The 15155-nt window shown below is 49.1% G+C and overlaps 5 protein-coding genes across 5 annotated transcripts; 3 read left to right on the top strand and 2 right to left on the bottom strand.

The window, feature by feature from the left end:
• Positions 1–666: 666 nt before the first annotated feature.
• LCP9604111_344 (CYP40/PPID family peptidylprolyl isomerase) lies at positions 667–2032 on the bottom strand (the record flags this gene model as incomplete). The annotated part of the gene is made up of 5 exons (XM_039068659.1): positions 667–1607; positions 1671–1757; positions 1809–1818; positions 1883–1947; positions 2017–2032. 5 exons carry the CDS (start codon positions 2030–2032, stop codon positions 667–669), a joined length of 1119 nt encoding a protein of 372 aa, XP_038932892.1.
• Positions 2033–2298: 266 nt separating this feature from the next.
• On the bottom strand, positions 2299–3093 carry LCP9604111_343 (D-aminoacyl-tRNA deacylase; the record flags this gene model as incomplete). Its single annotated transcript, XM_039068658.1, has 5 exons — positions 2299–2424; positions 2493–2719; positions 2767–2809; positions 2858–3036; positions 3087–3093. The coding sequence occupies 5 exons, from the start codon at positions 3091–3093 to the stop codon at positions 2299–2301; spliced, it is 582 nt and encodes a 193-aa protein (XP_038932891.1).
• Positions 3094–3601: 508 nt separating this feature from the next.
• Positions 3602–5539, top strand: LCP9604111_342 (CNOT2/3/5 family protein; the record flags this gene model as incomplete). Its single annotated transcript, XM_039068657.1, has 3 exons — positions 3602–3856; positions 3931–5405; positions 5479–5539. The coding sequence occupies 3 exons, from the start codon at positions 3602–3604 to the stop codon at positions 5537–5539; spliced, it is 1791 nt and encodes a 596-aa protein (XP_038932890.1).
• A 1851-nt stretch (positions 5540–7390) lies between these two features.
• Positions 7391–8202, top strand: LCP9604111_341 (uncharacterized protein; the record flags this gene model as incomplete). Its single annotated transcript, XM_039068656.1, has 3 exons — positions 7391–7393; positions 7458–7891; positions 7959–8202. The coding sequence occupies 3 exons, from the start codon at positions 7391–7393 to the stop codon at positions 8200–8202; spliced, it is 681 nt and encodes a 226-aa protein (XP_038932889.1).
• Positions 8203–12715: 4513 nt separating this feature from the next.
• LCP9604111_340 (uncharacterized protein) lies at positions 12716–15029 on the top strand (the record flags this gene model as incomplete). The annotated part of the gene is made up of 6 exons (XM_039068655.1): positions 12716–12742; positions 12895–13195; positions 13313–13339; positions 13394–13924; positions 13978–14053; positions 15011–15029. 6 exons carry the CDS (start codon positions 12716–12718, stop codon positions 15027–15029), a joined length of 981 nt encoding a protein of 326 aa, XP_038932888.1.
• Positions 15030–15155: the final 126 nt, after the last annotated feature.

The following is a 15155-nucleotide window of genomic DNA, read 5'->3' as shown; positions in this document are numbered from 1 at the left end:
ATCGATCTGTTTATATGTGATTGTTCTTGGCTTTTCCAATATTTGTCCACCTGGCCTCCAATCAGAAGGTTCTGTGTAGTCTGCCAGTCACGGTTGACTACGATATCTGGTTGCCACCTAAATCAGCCCCAACTGCTCCGGTGTGTCTCAAAGATAAAACGTCCGATAGTGGATATCTGCATTGCTCATTGCCTGATTTTTGAAATCCGAGCAGAAAATGAAGAGAAAGGACTTGAAACGCCTAAGGCGATACTAGGCGTGATCCAAAACATATGATCGACAAGACTGAAGCAGTAGCCAATATATTCTGAAACACAGGCTAATGCTTATCATTAGTATAGCGGGTCGCCTAGACCTGGTTGCAATGCTCCGTCTAGAAAATATGAGTGCGTTACTACCAGGTCATACTTGGAAATATATAATTTTATACTTTTGGGGCAACTTTTATCCCCGATGATTTGAGTAATCCTACACCTGAGCCTAACGTGCTATGCGACAGGAGTCTACTATGTAAAAAGAAGTTACAGTATGGACTTCGCACAAGAGCAAGGCAAATTGCTTGAATGATGTGATATCATACATCATGGGTCATTGTTGAACGAGAAGACCACGTCGTGAATCGTGATGGAACAAAAGAAAGGCCGGGATGAATCAATTTCAAACCGTTTAAGAGAAGAACTTCTTGGCAGCCGCCTTGTCCTTGGCCTCCCGGTCCTTGACAGCCTTCTTGACCTTGGCGATCTCGTTGATAATACCAGCATCGCCCGGAGCCAGCTTCTCTGCCTCGTGCAGATCCTTCAGCGCAGCATCCTCCTCCTTCAGACCCTCGTGGGCAACAGCGCGGCGGTAGTAAGCCTTGGCCCGATCAGCATCCTTAACCTTAGCCTCATCGGCGACTTGGAGCGCATATGTGGCCCAGTTCTGAGCCTGGCGGTACTTCTGGAGCTTGTTACCAAGCAGGGAAGAGTTGGAGTGCAGGGTGAATCGGAGTGCCTTCATCTGCTCGCCCAGCTCCTTGGGGTCATTGTCTGCGGGATCGGGGAACTCATTCAGATAGCGCAGACCCTTCTGGTACTTGTCGAGACCCAGGTTGAGATCGCCACTCTTGAAAGCAGCGTTTCCGAAACCCTTGAGGTCGGAAGCGATCTTGAAGCAGAGAGGCGCAGTAAGCTCCTCGCCCTGGTGGTCCTCGGTGAAGTCCTCGTATGGGTCGCCCGTCGCGTCCGCCTGGCGCTTGGCCGCGTTCTCGTAGTCCTCGCCGGTAAGCTCGCCGCAGTTCACGATGGTCACGTCCTGGATGGGCTTGTCGGACTGGGTCTTCATATTCTCGATCTTGCGAATTACGTTCTTGCCGTTGATGACCTCACCGAACACGACGTGCTTGCCATCAAGGTGGGGAGTGGGAACGGTGGTGACGAAGAATTGACTGCCGTTGGTGCCGGGGCCGGAGTTGGCCATGGAGAGCAGGAAGGGGCGGTCATGCTTGAGGTCGAAATTCTCGTCGGGGAACTTTTCGCCGTAAATCGACTCGCCGCCGGTGCCGTTGAACGCGGTGAAGTCACCACCCTGAATCATGAACTGCTTGATCACACGGTGGAAAATTGAGCCTAGATCGGGACACCGCGGTTAGTGGGCGTCAGCGCGATGGGAGCGGGGTATTGTAGACGTACCTTTGTAGGTCAATTCCTTGCCCTGGGTGCCAATGCCCTTCTCGCCGGTACACAAAGCTCGGAAGTTGTCCGCGGTCTTGGGGACGACTGTTGCTGTTAGTCAGGTCCGAAATGTCAAGGGAGAAAATCATGTCGTACCATCGTTGAACTGTGCAACACCCGGATGTTAGATGCAATCCAGACTCGGCATATAGAGGATGCGGGCAACTTACCAGCTCAAAGGCAACCCGGCTAGGCTTGCCGTCACCGATTTGAATGTCAAAGAAGACACGAGAGCCTACGAGCTTGTCAGCGACTCGACTCAATTATTGCATCCGCGGGCAGATGGACCCCGCACTGAACGTACGCTGAGGTTTCGCCATGACTGTGGAGTTTCGGGGAAGAAATTTCAAAGGTGAAAAAGAATACGAGAGAGAAATGAAGGTGATATGGTAGAGAAGTGGAGGAGAGAGAAGTCGGCGTTGTGGGGGAGTCCGGCGCTTGTGGTTCAGGAAGCTTCCATTGACCCCAACTATATTTGGACCACGGGATTGTATAGAAGTTGCATTGGGGGTATCTGCTAACGTTTAAGTACAAAGCATTACTCTAATCTCTATTAATCTTCCTTTGTTTCTCTCCTTCTTTTTTTTCACTGCAGCAATTCTGGGGGAATTTGGAATTCAAAAGATCCCTTGATGTCCTGTTTATCCTTGTCGTCATTTTTCTGCTCCTTGGGTTCCTTTTTGGGAAGATTGGTATTGATTTCGATTGTGACCTAGAATGAAACCAAGTCAGTATATAATCAATGAAGGCGAGGAAAGGAACTGGAAGGTCAAAATGTACCGCCGCGTCCTCGCTGCAGTAGTTCACACCCACCGGCCCGTCGTTCTTCAATTCGACCTCCATCATGGCTTGGAAGACACCATTTTTGACCCGGTCTGGAGTATAACCTTCCCGCATCTTGTCATAAAAGAAGTCATAGATTCTGCGTGCAGCTTCAGGGCCAGCTGCATCATGAAAGTCGGGTTTGTTGCCTTTCTTCATTTTTGCATAGAGGGTGAATTGGGAGACTAGTCATGTTCAGCAGTGGTCTGGAGAGTAAGATGAAGAGCCATACCACATAGTACTTCTCCCTCAATCTCCTGAACATTCTTTTTCCACTGTGATATGTCAATTGCCGGTCTCACACCTGATAGCCATTGACTTACTTGTACCCCATTCTCATCGGGCCAGAACTTGGCCTTCAGTATCTTTTTCACGATATTCTCTGCTTCCTTCTCGGTATCCTCTTTGCCAACGCCAGCAAATACAAGAAGGCCCTTGCCAATAGAGGAGACTAGCTCCGAATCGACTGTCACGGATGCCGATTTGACTCTTTGGATGATGACTGAACGGGGTGAGTTGATTTGTATATAGTATAGGTACAGAGATCCTCACCTTTCATCTTGATTTCCAACAGATCTTGTATGTGTCAAAATGAGAGACAGCTTCTAAAGCCGGGGTACGCAGTTGCGGTAGATAAGGCTGGTGATAGCGCTGGCAGCAAATGCGTGGTATTGCCAAAATGAGCTCGTTTGACGCAGTTTGTCAGCGCGACTGGTTTCTTTGTGGTAAATTGTGTTCTTTCCCACTGAGAAATTGAAATGCGACGAGCGACTTGTGTGTCTAACGCCCACAATCCCCCTCGCGCCGCCCTCACGTTTGCCTCCGCCCGTGACCGCCTACCTATTAGAGCATCCACGAAGCTTTCCACTTAAACGCGGAGAGGTATTCCATGGACTTCCGAGCCTGTGTCCCTCTTACTGTCAAACAAACCCTTCTTCCCACAATTCTTCCTTCACCAACTACCTCAATTTCGTACTTGTGACCATTTCGGTCGAAAGCGCATCATCTCCCCGTTCCGACCGCATTAATCCGACGCCAGGACGGCACAGTCCACCACCGGGTTCACAATGGCAGCCCGAAAAACACAACAGGAAATTGAAAAAACCTTCAAGAAGGTCTCCGAAGGGATACAAACGTTTGAAGGCATTTACGAGAAGATCCGCCAGGCTACGAATCCTACGCAACGGGATAAGCTCGAAGACCACCTCAAGCGCGAGATCAAGAAGCTTCAAAGATTCCGTGATCAGATCAAGTCATGGGCTGCTGGGAACGAGGTCAAAGATAAAGCCCCACTCATGGAGCAGCGCAAAGCGATTGAAGTGGTATGTCTGGGTTTCCTATCTTGGTCCCCCGCAGAGTCCAATGGTTGAGGACAGCAAGCTAACATTGTCGGTAGTGCATGGAACAATTCAAAGCCGTCGAAAAGGAAATGAAGACGAAAGCATATTCCAAGGAAGGTCTCTCGGCAGCTTCGCGACTTGACCCCAAGGAGAAGGAGAGAGTCGAGTGTTCCGAGTTTCTCTCCACCATGGTTGACGAGCTTCAGCTGAAGATCGAGGCCTTGGAAGCAGAGGAGGAAACACTTCATGCACAAATGAAGAAAGGGAAGAAGGATACGAAGAAGGCAGATCGACTGGCCGACATCTCCCATATTACGGAACGACATAAATGGCACGTCAACAAGTTGGAATTCCTCAATCGTTCTTTACAGAACGGCAACCTGGACGTGGGTGCGGTACAAGATCTCAAGGAAAGTATCAAATATTACGTCGAAGAAGGCGGCAGTCTTGACTACTCCGGCGAAGATGAAACACTCTACGACGATCTAAATATCGGCGAGGAGATCGAGGCACAATTTGGCATGGGCGGCGAAGGTGATCGTGTATCATCACAAGACGCGCAATCAATCCAAGACGAAGAGCCCGAACCGAAACCCAAGGTCAAGCAAGAAGCGCCAGCAGCCCGAAGACCGTCCACACAGATGAAATCCCCGCTTCCTGTTCTTGCTACCCTCCACCCCTCTGCTTCCTCGAGTGCTCCGGGCATGAAGCCTGCTCCCCTTCCGACCCGTCCCCCTGGTGAAACCCTCAAGTATGCCTCTGCCGCTGCCGCTGCCGCAGCAAGTGACAAAAGTGGTGTTGGCATTCTCCCTCTCCCACCCCCACCGGGTTTCAGCCCGGCTCTGTCCGTGGCACTACCTATCTCCAAGTCTTCCACTGCTTCGCCCAGTGTGGCGTCAGTACAGCCTGTTATGAAGTCAATAATCCCACCCACTGTAGCCGCCGTTACAGAAGAGCTCGCTGGGCACGTCCGACCCAAGGTCCCTGTGAGTGCAAGTGTCTTATCGCCCGCGCCTGCAAAGGCGGAGACATCAACGAACGGTAAACTAGAGACAGAAGAAACCGAAAGTGAGGAATCGATCTACCACCTGCCCCCCGGTCTCCAGGACCTGCTCCAATCATTTGAGGTGACCAAGTCCCGTGCGTCGGCCAACCCGTCGCCGTCGGTCCAGCGCCTTCTCGCTACCTCATTGACGACCTGTCCCGAGGCTGGCGATGCCGAAAAGCCACGTCACTACAAGCCGCAGAACCCCTACAGCACTGCGCTCTACTATCCACAGGAACCTCTTCCAATATTTGATGACCCTCGGTTGTACGATACCGGGAGAATCGACACGGATACCCTCTTCTACCTTTTCTACTACCGCCAAGGGACGTACCAGCAATATCTCGCGGCCAAGGCGCTGCGCAACCAGAGCTGGCGCTTCCACAAGCAGTATCAAACCTGGTTCCAGCGTCACGAGGAGCCGAAGAACATTACCGAGGAGTTTGAACAAGGCACCTATCGCTTCTTCGACTACGAAAGCACATGGTCAGTTAAAGAATCCGACTGATTTCGTTTTGCTCACCCACTTGACGAGCTCACCACTTACGAATAACAACAGGATGAATCGGCGCAAGGCTGATTTCAAGTTTGTGTACAAATACCTCGAGGACGAGTTATGAGGCGTCTTTGGTTTTTTTTTTTTTTTACTCGTGAGCCACCCATTCGGGTCTCCAAGTGCAGATGATTGCTTTTCACCCTGGATTCGTTTACACTATCGGTGGCTTTGCGGCTATGGTTCGATAGACTGGATGGTTGAGGCTATGGCGGGTACTCTGGAAACTGTGGGGTCTCGGTGGGCGTGTTTTCTCTTCTTTTACTGTTTTCGCAGGACTGGCATCAATGAGTGCAATGAATGGGCCTCGGTGATACGGGAGTTTCGTGTTATTTCCAAGGTTATCAATTGTTCGAATACAATGAATCCTTAAGTCAAGCATATTACAGAAGTAGGCAAGTGGCTCAGCCAAGTAACCAAGTAGCCAAGTCCAGTGCATAGCATGCTTATGCGCAGTCTGCCTTGCAGGTACGGGTACGGGCCAGGCCCTGGATCAGCAGATATCATAAGTACCTAATTCCATACCCCGGGAACTCCGTATGATCGTCCGGGGTTATCGTATTTGCTCGTGGACACGTAGGTCTGCAGGTCTACGGAGTACTGTTTCCCATCCCGGGACAATAATGCAGGAGATATGCAAGTGCATGCAAGCCAATAGCGAAAAAAATATATCAGTATAAGCCCGAGATGCGACAAAAACCGGAAATCGGAAAAAGGAAAAAGGAAAAAGGCAACGGGGCTCATAGAAGCCAAGTCCAAGGTTGCCCAACAACACGACCGGAAGCAATGTCATGTATCCCCGACTGAGAATAAATCGAATAAAGAAAATCAAAAGAGCGACATATGACGAATCATTTCGCTGGGGCTAGTTACGGAGTACTCCGTAACTATACATTACGGGTTGCATGCATGGGCTCTTTCAGCTCGAGCGCGGGATTTGTCCTTTCTAGAAGCCGGGGATATGCGAACGCTAGTCAGTAGATGCTACGTCAGGGCTGTGCGCGACCGCGACATCATCGGTCGATCTCTGACCCCGGATTGGAGGGGTTTGGGAATTGTGGGAATATTAGACGACCAAGTTCTCCGTGGAGATGGAGAATGGAGATGTTCGGGTTAAGGCTGGATCTTGATCCGGTGATGTAATTGGCACGATTGTGCCGTTGTGCCGATATACGTCAATACCAGGTTGGATGTCTGGAGTTGGGCAGTCGAAGTGGAGTTGAGCTGGTTGAGTTGAGTTGAAGTGGACTTTGATATTGATATTGAAGTTGATATTGAATTGATATTGCTCTGAGTCTCTGACTTCAGCCCGAATACAATTACTTCCAACACAAAGCACTACATCATGCAACACATGAAACGGAAACAAAACAAAACAAAACAAAACAAAACAAAACAAAACAAAACCAAAAAAACATGTCAGACACGAGTTCTTGGCACGCTAGAATGACACTAGAACACACAGAAGACACACGGAAGACGCACAGAACCCGCCAACGGCCAATCATGAGAGGATCGGCGTGAGGGGGAAACTCTCTGGGCACCCAACTGCTTATCGCAGCCAACTAACTGACCTCGTTGGCTTCGACACCGGGTCCTCCGCCAATCACCGTTGGTTACGTGAAATGAGAGGGGGGGGGAAGGACACGCTAGAAGGGCCGTGGAATATTCGGCGTCAGCAAAAGATCAGCAAATCCCCGAGGCTGAGTGGTGTCGTCCAGTCTGCTTCGAGAAGGTTTCTAGAAGTTGTTAGTGTCCCGTGTTGGCCAATACCCTAACACCCCCTGCCATGCAGTTTCGTGTTGGGCACATAAAAGGGCTGATGTCTCCATTAACGGGGGGAAATTATTTTGCATTTGAATAAATACTGGGCCAAATCAATTTTAACCTTTACAACATAATTAGTTTACCTCTTACAATGGTAGGTGACTTGACTTTAGTTCGCATGGCAGATTTTAGACTAACCCTCTCTCTCTCTCTATAAGACTGCAATTCCAATTCCCACCCATCGCTCCCTCTCCTCCCCGATCAACATCAACATGCAGTCCCCATTCAACTACCCAGACTCCTACTCTTCCTCCTACTCCTCCTCACCGGGCAGCATGGACTTCTTCTTCTACGGCGGCCAGCCCGTCTACGATTCCCTCTGCGACCTCGACGCAACCAGTCCCTTCCCTATGCAAGAGGTCACCCCAGAGCTATACAACGTCACCAGCTCACCCTACACCTACCAAACCCCACACGATTACCCGGTCTTTGACCGACCCACCATGCCCCAGAGCACACCCAGCAGCTGTGGCAGCAGCTACAGCAGTAGCTATAGCAGCAGCTTCACCTTCCCCTCCGAAGACATCGCGCTACCAACCTACCCCATCAGCGAATACGAATCCAACGCGGAATCGCCAGCGCCGGCATCCAAGTAAGCCGACCATCCATCTACCGTCGCGCGTGCTGTCGCCTTGAACCAACTAACATCTCCCCACCAGACCAGCTAAGCCCTTTGGCTGCGACAACTGCGGCAAGTCCTTCACCCGCTTCGCAGACTTGAAGCGCCACCAGTCCAGCGTCCACTATCCCGTCTTCCGCAATTGCCCCGTCGAGCACTGCTCGCGGAAGGGTAGCAATGGCTTCCCGCGCCAGGACCACCTCGTCGAGCACCTGCGCTCGTACCACCACATGGACGTGCCGAAGCGCGGTGCCTGCAAGCGCTCTGCGAAGCAAATCTCATGAGTGTGATGCCTTCTGCATTCTTTTTTTCTTTTTTTCTTTCTTCTTGCGCTGTTTCCTACCTTTTACCTTCTGGCCCTCGGGCTTGTTTACGATATGATATCATGACTGTATTTCCTTTTCTTTTCTGTTTTGCTTATTTCCCATTCCCACTCCTGTTTTTCCTTTTTAGATCGCATTCTGGTTATGAATCGGTCTTGTATAGAAGATGCGCATCGCTTCTTCGGATTATGTTTTTGTTTTTGTATTTTTCGAGCTGATCGCTCATGTGTTTTAGATTCTAGATCAGATGGCTTAGATGTGTTATGTTTAGGTGGGATGGTTCAATGAATGGCGACGATTACGATATACTATTTTTTTTTCTTCATTGGCCTGGACGGCTTTTCCTATCTACCTAGCATTTCCCCTTTCTTTGCTAGTGAATTTCCCCTAAAGTACGTGTGCTGCAGTAGTCGCTCGGACTAACCGGACTAAGTAGGTCCTACATCTCTAGGGTTGTATACTCCACTCTGTGATAGTAGCTGCAGCTTCGTATTTGTTTTTCTAAATACGAGATATCGAGCATCCTAATATCCCTAGAATACAAAGAAACTAAATAGAAAAAGCAAAGAAAAACTCGATTGAAATTCAGATTTGTCTTTTCTTTGTCCTTTGTACACCTAAAATGCATGCCCTAAATGTAACTAGTCTACTCCGTACTATTAATTAATTAATCCAAAATAATCCCTACATGCAGGTACCAAGAGTTCATTTCATAACGCAAAAGCAAATTAAATCCCAGCCCCATCCTCCAAAACATTATTTCCCCGATGATACAAATCCCAAGCCCGACAATTCCTCTCCAGACCATCCCCAAACCCCCTCCAATCCGCACCAGCCCCACCAACAGCACGACCCCCCAAAAACCCCTCAATCTCCTCCCCCCGTTCAACAAACTGCAACGCAAACCCCTGATCAAGATGCCACCCAATATGACAATGCATCAGCCACGCGCCCGGATTATCCGACCGGAACGCAAGAACCAAATACCCCAAACCGGGCAGCAGCGCCGTATCACGTTTCGGTAGTGCGCCGGCCGCGAAGTCGAGATTCAGACCGGTGCTCGTACCCTGATCCCGGGCTGTAGATTTAGCGTAAAATTTAGAAGTAGACGTGGAGCCATCCCAGGACCCATGTCCCTGCGCAACAACCAAAAAATCATGTCCGTGCAGGTGGATCGGATGTGCAATATCCATACTCGTTTCGATAACGACAAGAACCCACGAATCTGCCTGTGGAATTGCTATCACAGCCGGTTTATCGGCTATGCTGCTTTCGGCGCTGAAATTGCGCAGCGTGGGCTGGGCCCATTTCCCTTGCATCGAGGTGCTGTTTAGGTACCAGCGGTAGACGGTGTGGCTCGTTAGCGCGGCGGTTGCGGAGAGGGTTTCGTTGTAGAAGGAGTCTTCTGCTGTGAGGATGAGGGGTGTTGAGATTATCGGGGTAAGGTTTGAGGCGGGTTCGTCTTCGCAGGTGTCTGTTAGGTTGTAGGCTGCTGTTGTTGGAAGGTTTGGTTGGTTTGGTTTGTCAGTATGGGTGTAGTAGATTATGCCGCGGATGTTGTCCGCGTTGCTGTTCGCTGAGCAGGAGAGTTGTGGGACGGCGCGGAGCCAGAAGGATTTGGCTGTTGAGGCTTGGTCTGCGTGCACTATTACATCGTAGCGCTGTCCTTTTCGATTGGTTAGATGTATCCTTCGGTTGGTTCGTTGGTATGAAGGGAAAGCTTACCAATCGCCAGGCTCACGGCTGTGGTATTATACGGCTGTATAGGAACCAGATCCATAGCAATGACCGTGAGAATGTGGTGATCAATGCTAAACTTGAAGTGCGTATCGCAGGCGACATTCGTCACACGGAGCCGATACGACTTCCCGGGCGTGAACGAGGTGTTGAAACGGTACCCCGTCTGACTCGGGTCACTGTCATTCCCAAAGACATTGACGCCGTTGATGAGGGCATTGTCCAGCACCGGCGACCCGACTGTCTCTGCTCCGTGCCAGAGCTGGTCGACTGTGTTGATATCCCAGTCGGAGAGCTGTATGACGCCTTTATCTTCGTCGTAGTTACTACTAGCCGGCCCGTGGATGATCAGACCTCCGTACACGCCCTCCCAGGTCTGCAAACCTATGTGCGAATGGTACCATGTTGTGCCGTATTGTGTTGCGCGCCATCGATAGGTCATTGTATATCCCGGTGGGACGGGGCACTGCGTGACGGAGACTACCCCGTCCATGGGGTTTGTGTAGTGTTGGCGGAGGCCGTGGATATGTAGACTTGTGCCGTTGTGGACGGTGTTGGGGAGGCTGTTGCGGAGGTGGATGACTACCTCGTCGCCCCAGTTGACTTCGAGGGTTGGGCCTGGTAGGGAGCCGTTGATGGTTAGGTCCCATCTTGATCGGCCGTCTGGTGCTAGTGTTGCTTGGTCTATATCGAGCCAGAACTCTCGCGTGACGCCGGTCTCTGGTGTTGTTTTTGTGTAGTCGGTGTATAGATCGTGTTCACACCATTGATGTCTGGTTGTAGGTGTATTCCCGGCGCATGCACTAGAAACAGGAGGGACTGGATGTTTCAGCAAAGACCCGCGACTTGGAGAGACATCTGGAGGGTGCAAGAAACCGGGTGTTGTGCTTATCGCTGGAAGTATAAAACAGCACAGTGTGTATAGTAGATATCGCCGCATACTCGCAAGATACCTATCGAACAACTGGCCTATAGTTCTGGTGCATTTGCATCGCCAATCCTATGAACTATCACCAAGCTTCAACTACTTCCTACAAAGTGACATTGGTTCAGTATATAGACCTCTATGAAAAGGTCAAACCACCTCGTGTGCTCTGGACTGCATATTCGGTTGAAACTCGAACGTGTCCAAGCCGGCGTAACCTGGTCTCTGTGAGTCGGGTCCGGGGTTGAATCCGGCAAACACTAGACGGAAAGCTGCAGATATACCAGTCAAAAGCATATCGCAGGGTCCACTGTTCACTCCATTACGCAGTTATCACTAGCCTCAGCCCTCGGAGCCAACCGGAAATTGGCTAGTGGTTCTAAGCATTTGGAACTGACCCAGGTTCGTCTGGATTATAATCATCTGACAAAGAGCTGCTGGGGATTGTCACGCTATTGGAGTCATTCCACATCGAAATATCGATATCTAGGCCTTGCCGCTTTTTGCGCACTGAGTAAAACTGAGCACGACCCTTAGTATTACATAATCATAAATGAGCATCACCTGGTCGTTACATAAGCTGGATGACAAGAGGCGCTAAAAATTAGCGGTCCCATTCTAACATTCGACCAGCTGTAAGCCCGCACCGAAGTGATCGAAGTCTAGCTTTTAAGCGCTCTACCGGCACTTTTTACTCCTATAACTGCGTTCGAGATGCCTAGAACTTTGGTCACTGAAATTGCCGGTGAATCGGAGGAAAGCCAAAGCCTCAGGGAACAACCGAATAAAAAAGTGTGGATTCTCACCAAGGGTTCTGATACTTGTCGGCGCTTCGTTGGGATCAGAGGGCTCGGTAAGGGAAAAGGACTCACGCTAGGATGTTACGTACACTGGCCACGCCATTAGATTTAGACGATGCAGTCGGAGCTAAAGTACAACAAAATCATGAAGCAATGTCCGAGACCCTTACAATTCCATCGAATCGCCCGAGGAAGTTATGATTAGTGACTCTGAATCGGAACATGAACACCCCAGAACAGATTACCAAACCCAGAACCCCCATTGAGCAGAGTATACTATAGAGCTGGAGCAGCTACCCATAACTGTTTCATCCACGAGCGGCAAGAAGAAGAGACTTGAAAAGCTAGTTAATATATCTCCATTATTGGCGAACAAGGCACCAAACATACACATCTTCTACGTATCCACGTATCCTCATTAACAGACACAGCGGTTGTACATATGATATATCTACTACGGATACATTATGTGTTGGCTATCAATGACTTATGAATTAGCAGGCAGTTTAGCATTAGTAAAGCTGGCAGACTTTCTATCTCCCACACACTTTGAGAAATCGACAATACCCAAAGGCTGTCTCTTATGCTGGCGGCTAGGAAATAGTGCCTGTGCATCATGATTAAACATTATAGTGCTAAGTTTAGAGCAAAGAACTTATCGTGTGACTGGACAAGTTTGGATAAATAGTTGGGCCAACTGTTCCCTGTCAATTTACCATTCTAAATTTTATATTGGTCCATGGACCACCATTTCTGTTCTCATAAATGTAGTGAGTATTTATTTTTTTTGCGAAGCGGATGCCTAAGCACATGCAGTATTATAAGAACGAACGTATTGCCTAAGTATGCGAAGCTGCCCAATCAGACGTGGAGGCGATCAAGCAAGGCAAGCCAATGCATGGGAATAACACACCAGTATATGCGTCAAACTAATAGAAGGTCGACAGCAATTAATCCGCCCATCATTGTACACGTCACTTTGACGATATTTCTGCTTCTATTTCCTTCTATCATGATCGCGTTCCAAAAGTTCTCTACAGTATGTATTGCAGCTCAGACACGTTGCAATTCACTCCCGACCCCTGCCAATGTGTTGGCACCAACGGAGGGGCTAATTAGAGATTAACTGAATGCACGAATCTGTGGCTTATTATGCACCTATTCCCCCCTTTGAACACTCAAGCGAACTAGTCGCGATTTGGGGCTTATTACAAGTTGTCGCAAGCGGACGAAATCCCACGGAAAAAGCTGCTTTGCAGGACTTATATTTTGGCACTTCGTGGTGTTGTCTTGAGCATTGCTGAAGAAAAAAAGTCAGCACGCGGAGACAACGAACAGCCTATATCGGGGTTCCTGATTCCTATTACTTCGTTTTACCAGAGCTTGTCAACGATCTCGAAGTCCCCTTTTATACCTTTATGTCCCACAAGTTATCTTTTGAACCTTTTTTGGGGCACTCACCAATTCAAATTTGTCTACGCTCGATTTGAAGGTAAACCAAACCTCACTTGCCCTTGTCTTTTGTTTTTATATCCCATTCCAATATTTGCTTAAAGACTGCCCGTGCCCAGTAACACCTAACCTGATTGCTAATTGATTCCTTGGTCAGAGGCTATCACTTTACGTGCACCCTTTGGTTAGAGCAGTTTTTTTTTTTGCGAAGCATAATCCAATCAATTCGAAATGACAGACACGCGGGACAAGATTGTGAATATCGATGCAGCTGGTGATATCATTCTAGTTGTTGGACCTGAAAAGCTGAGGCTCCGCGTGAAGTCAATTTTCCTCAAGGCAGCCTCGAAACTACCAGGTACTATCTTAGGGCCAGACTGGAAGGAAAATCATATACTCGTCACGGGTCTTCCCGTGGAAATAATACTGCCCGAAGAGAATGCGATGGCGCTGAGATGTATTTGTGCAATTTTGCACCATCAGAACAGATTGCTACCTCAGGTCATGGCTGTAAATGATGTTCTTAGAATTGCTGTCGCAGCGAACAAATTCGGCGTTGTTGACGCTTTAACTTTTGCCAGTGAATTCTGGCTATCTCCTGTTAATAAGGGAGCCAGTGATCTTATTGTTCTTGCGGCCGCAGCGAGCTTGTTTAAGAACGCACAAGCATTCAGAGATATTACAAAGGCCCTGGTTCTCAACTACGGTGACTCTTACCTTGCCCTTTTGAGCGAAGATGTCAGGTCAATTTTGGGCGACAGAGTGTTCTGTAAGTTTCAACCGATGTGAAATGACCCACCTGTGACTGACCATTCAATTTAGGTCTGCTAGAAGAGCAAAGGGGCTTCGCGAGGCTGAAGTTGGGAGAGATTCTGATTGGAGGGATCAATGCTCTTGGGTGTGTCCACAGATGTGGATGGACAAGCAAATACGCATTTGCCTACATAAAACTACTCGAGGCACAGAATCTTTGGCCGACTTCCTTGTTTGTCGTCGCCGAGGCTATCGAGCGAGCAAATAGGATGCCCGATCCAATTCCAGAGGAATCAAGTGTTGAATGCAGATATGGATACAAGCATTTTGTGCCTGAATATCGAATGTCCATTCGCTATGGTTTGGATGATTTGACGAGTCGGATTGGGATCTGTCTACACTGTTTTCATTCTAACCAAGCGGGTCCGGCTTTTTGCCAGATGGCACATGAGCATCAGAACTTACCCGACCAATATTAGAAAGCTACACACGCGTTCGAAATCAGTTTCACCTCATACACGTAGATCCTCTTTTCTTGCCTCGGAAAAGGCTAGGGAGTATTCATCCCAGATGACAATTAGTATTATAAGCAAAAGTCACATGATTTATGACTTTGTACTTTACTTGAAATACCAATACGATCGAAACGGAGCCTTCCATGCGACCATGCGGCCGTGCATATAACAAGGGCTGGATTTGCGCATTCGCCACTACGCCAGAAAATCAGAAGAGCTTCTGATCTAGTTCAGGTTGATAGGGGCTGAACCGGTAACTTGTCCGAGTTGTGGAAGCCAGACGTAAAGGTTCAGATGCTGTGTGATATGGAACTGGTGTAGATCAGGAACCAAGCCGCACCGTCGGAATTAGCTCCGAAGTGCCTATACGGACGGCCAAGTTCATTGGAAATCAACTTGGAATTAAAACATTACCATGTCTATAATACCTAAAAGGGAACGGCCAGGCTAAGCCTAGGCTGCCTGATAGTTCCCAACATCCACTCTCCAAAGTAACCCTTACTGGATTCGCCGAACCGAGCGCCGCTTGTCGCGCTCCGTCGGGCTCTTTGCATGTTGGTGCATGCATCGTCACATGAATTACCTAGGTATGGCGTGAATTGGTAAGTTTTAGCCACCGCACCATACCAAACGAGCGGGCACAGCCTAAGTCGCAGTAAGAGATATGTGGACCAAATTTGACAGCCGGGTTTGCCTGCACTCACCTTGAACGTCTAGTGACAGCAAGGATGC

The sequence above is a fragment of the Penicillium roqueforti genome (assembly GCF_015533775.1).
Source record: "Penicillium roqueforti strain LCP96 04111 chromosome Unknown scaffold_01, whole genome shotgun sequence".
NCBI lineage: Eukaryota > Fungi > Ascomycota > Eurotiomycetes > Eurotiales > Aspergillaceae > Penicillium > Penicillium roqueforti.
The sequence above is the reverse complement of the archived record's forward strand: the minus strand, read 5'-3'. Positions and strand labels throughout refer to the sequence as shown.